The 4343-nt window shown below is 56.1% G+C and overlaps 1 protein-coding gene across 1 annotated transcript; it reads right to left on the reverse strand.

Moving 5' to 3' along the window:
- Positions 1-568: 568 nt before the first annotated feature.
- On the reverse strand, positions 569-3826 carry B0T26DRAFT_756090 (uncharacterized protein; the record flags this gene model as incomplete). Its single annotated transcript, XM_060446043.1, has 2 exons — positions 569-3399; positions 3508-3826. The coding sequence occupies 2 exons, from the start codon at positions 3824-3826 to the stop codon at positions 569-571; spliced, it is 3150 nt and encodes a 1049-aa protein (XP_060291696.1).
- Between the last annotated feature and the right edge of the window lie 517 nt (positions 3827-4343).

Consider the following 4343-nt stretch of genomic DNA (forward strand, 5'->3'; position numbering starts at 1 on the left):
AGAAAATAGAGCGGCATCTGGACACGGACAGGCCGCCCATAATCACGTGACTGCACAACAATCGTCACTTTCACAATCACGAAGCCGCAACAAAAGCAAGGTATTCCCCATAGAGAAGAAGATCTCGTGTGCCTCAGCGGCATCACAAGCTTGTATTAATTCCCTCTCTCTTCGCGATCGTGCGCGGTCAGTCGGAAGACGGGATCTTAGCACGCCTATGTAAGTATATATTATCTTGTCAATCAATCAACCAGGCAAGCAATCCATGTGTGTGAATCCCACCGCCCCAAGGGCACCTCCAGTTCCTGTCCAAAATTCTCCAGCAAAGGTAATCCCATAAGGTAATCTACACAAAATAATCCCACACCACAAAATCCCACAAGGGTATTCCCATCAGAATCCTCGACATGTCCGTCGGTCGTTCATGCGACGCCAAAACTCCAGCCATGCTCGAATGTCCCTTCTCTATACCCCGTATAATATGATGCGCCATACCCAAGACGAACAAAGACGCCAGTCGTAGATTCTGACAATAAAAGTCCTTATATGGACCCGAATGATGGCCGCTCTAGAGATCATCGAGGCTGAAATCGCCGTGAAAGCCTTGGTTGAGCAAAACCGCTGCTAGGCGTCGTCTCTGAAGCGAGAGCTCTCGGCTCGTGTATGCATGTCTTGGGTCCAGGCCCGCTGCCATGCAAATAGCGTTGGTGATGGTGAAAACGCCGCAGTCCCAGCCATTGGTCTGCCGCGGTGCCCCATAGTCGACTACCTTCCAATCGCTCTCGACAAACGCCTGCCCTAAAGTCGCCTTGACCCAGTTGAGCAACATGCCCGTGACCTCGGTGCCACCAGTTGCGCGCATCGAGTCCATATGCGCCACCGTCCGTCGCGTGGGGCGAACCACACCCAGAGTCCAGTGATTGCTGTTGCAAATGGGGACGAGGATCGTCTCAATGTCAAGGAAGAACGGCGCTCTGACGTTGGCCTGCCGCATTATACGCCCCGCGCTGTTTGGGCCCGCACTCTGTATACGAAGATAGAAGAATGAACTCAAGGCAGCACACTTCGGAGCTTGATCTCTGCCGTCTCCAGCATTGTCGTTAACGGCGTTCATCCTTCTGGCGAGATGCGCGAGCGAGGCATTGATGACATTGTCGTTGAGCCATTCCGTTGGCGGGATCAGCATTGACATGTCGCGGCCTGTGAGATTGCTTCCATCGACTGCCTGTGCCAAGTTGGCTGAGAAACTATCTCGACTCGTAGCACGGTCGACTTTTGCGTCCCAGTCTGGCTGCAGCGGGGTGACCAACGCTCGCCGGGCACGTCTAAGCCCCGTCTCGGCCTCGTATGCAGCAGCCTCTTCGGCCACTCGTCGCCGGGCCTCGTCCTCAGCACGTCGTGCCTCTTCTTGAATGCGTCGTGCCTTTTCCTCAGCCAGACGCGCTTCTTCTTCAGCTTTACGACGAGCCTCTTCCTTGGCCTTGTGCTCAGCCTCTTCCGCATTGCGGCGCTCGATGGATTTCACCCATTCTCCCTCGATTTGGTTGGTCACCTCGAGATCGATCTGGCGACTGGCTGCAATCTCATGGTTCTCGACAGTGCTACCATGCGGCTGACTATCCAAACGTTCAAGGTGCTTGTCCCAGAGCACACGTCTCTCGTCCTCACTCAGGAGATTGTACGACGAGGCTCTCATCTTCGACATGACCTTCAGCCGCTGATGATGCTGAAGCTCCGCATCAAGACGAGCTTGCTCAATCTTCATCTTGTGCTCGTCGAGCTCCTTCTGCTTCTCAATGCCGTGCTTGATGTCGAGCGCGACATCTTGCAGGAATTTGCCGTACTTAAGGTGGTGGTAACGGAGTCGCATCTCGCTCTCGGCCATTGCCACGGTGCTGGGAGAATGCTTGTCACTGCCATGGAGAGATTGCCAATAGAGATCTTCGGCCAATCGTGCGTCCTCGTGCTCTTGCTTTGCAACAGCCTCTGCAGCAGCCTCTGCGGCCTTCTTCTCTTGCTGCGCAATCTCTTCTGCCTCGGCTGCGGTAATGGTCACGACAGGAGCCTTGCTAGGCGGCGAGTAGATGGCCAAAGGACTGAGAAAGTCGAGTGTTCGTTTCTTCTCGGGCGTCGAAACGTACTTGGGTGAGGCCGGGTTCTCGTCCCAAGGCTTCGACTGCTTCAGGATTCCTTTGGGCTGGATGATGCGTCTCGGCTTGCACGGCTTGAGGGGGGTTCCCACTCGTCTCGGGGCCGGCGATGGATGCTTCAAGGCATAGACTGGGTCGATAGTCGTCTGGCCAACCTCAATCTCGTCGAAAAAAGGGGTGGGGTAGCTGCCTGGCATGACCGGGACATCATGCAGACCAGGGCAAATGACGAAGCTAGGGAGCAATTCTTGCTTGTGAAGGGCATTAACATCCACAACAATCTTGGTGATGGCCAGCTCGTCATCTCCCGTGAGACCAATCACATCTTTGATGGTCAAAAGAAAGCCGAGAAACTCGGCACCGATCCGGTAGTCGCATCTGCCGAAGATGTCGGCGAGACACACAGACTTTGGCGGCCTTGGGTGGCGTCGCTTCATGTTATCGAGCGACTGCGAGTTGTAGACCTTGTCTATGAAGCCCATGGCGGTCCGAAGGCCTTTCCGAAACACGATGACCGTCTGGTTGAACTTGTTCGCCCGATCCCTGCGGCTGTCCGTGTTCTCGATCTTCCCGTACAGCTGCTCCGAGAGATGGGCAAGAGCGCTGTTGAGCTCAAGAAGCTCGCCGCTGGCGGGGTCGTGCTCCTTCTTGATGGTCTCGACGCTCACGCCGCCAGAGTATTTGCCGCTGTCGAGTTGGTTCTGGAGCGTCTCCAGCCCTCCGTAGAGGCGCTGGAGCGCCTCCAACCCGACGTTTTGGGTGACGTCCGTCACCCACTCGAGATAGGGGAACTCGGCAATGCCGAGTTGTTCTGTCGCCAGCGTTGGGTTGGCTAGCACCGAGTGCATGCGCTTGATGCGCTTGATGGCGACGTTGGCGCCGCTGACGGCGCGGACCTCGGTGGCTGGTGCTGGTCGCACCGCCCCTCGGATTTTGTCGAGGAGGCTGAGGACCGAGCCTCCCATCGTCTTGACGAAGCCGGCGACGCCGGCCAGCATGGACCTCGCGGTCCCAAAAACTTGCTCGATTGAGCCTTCGTGTTCTTGGCCGGCTGGCCCGGCCACAAATCCTGGGACAGAAGTCCCGGCGGTCGCAAGGACCTCTCTCTCGGCCCGCCCGCTCTTCTTCTCCTCCGAGTTCGCGATCAACTCGAACTCGGAGTCTTCTGCCGGGCGCTTCCGGCTGCTGCCCTCGAGGATGGCGGCGTATGCCGGGTGGTATTCCCCTGTGCTTCCGCACGCACAAAGCCCTATGAAATGATTAGCATGAAATGAGCGATTGGTGAGAACAAGGTGAATGGGCGATTGATGAGAACAAGCTGAATGAGCGATTGACAAGGACAAGCTGAAAAACTTACAGCGCTCGTCGTCCTTTACTTGAATGACCCGAAGGTCCTCGCCGGCGCGGAAGAATCGGAGGTGGCCGACACCAACCTCAGCCTCGGCCTTCGAGGCGTAGACTGTTGGGCTTCCGCACCAACAGTCCACTCTCATGTAGCAGTCGTTTACGACTGCCACGAAAAGCTCAGTTGCGAACGAGTCGCCAACTTCCTCGCTTTTCGCCGTGACCAGGCGAGATTGGCCGCCAGGTGGCGGGGGGGAGAGGGGGAAGGAGGAGGGGGGAGGCGGAGGTGTGCTGTTGCCCGAAAGGGCAGAGGCAACAGGGGCTGGTTCCATACTGTTAGTATGGTAACTCTTCGCAAAGAAAAAAGGTCTGGTTGGTCGCTGCTTCTGGGAAGCTCTGGTAACAAGACGCACGAAAGAGTTGAAGAAGGAAAGAGGAAGGGAGGCAGGAAGAGTTTAAATACACGAGCACCTACGACCGCACGCAGGCACTAATTGCCCGATGGGTCCGTGTCGACACTGTCGAGGAGGGGAGGTGCAGACAACAATCGGACGGAAGGTGCGATTCACAGCCGGCCCGATAACAGAACAATAGGAACCAGCAGAACCCGATCACGCTATTAAAATAGAAACTAATTGCACCACAATAGAACTGGTAGAAGGGGGCATAGCCTCTGCTCCGCTCCCAATGTTTAGACGACCCGACAGAGCTCGAGGCACCGGGGAAAACCAAATCATACGGGGGGGATATTTACGTTATGGTATCTCGCTGAGGGAGAATCGACGGCAATGCCTCCTACGTAGATAAACAGACCAAGACAGCTTATATTGAGGTCGAGGTGATGGGCCT

This window comes from Lasiosphaeria miniovina (assembly GCF_030549165.1).
Source record: "Lasiosphaeria miniovina strain SMH2392-1A chromosome Unknown B0T26scaffold_7, whole genome shotgun sequence".
Lineage (NCBI taxonomy): Eukaryota > Fungi > Ascomycota > Sordariomycetes > Sordariales > Lasiosphaeriaceae > Lasiosphaeria > Lasiosphaeria miniovina.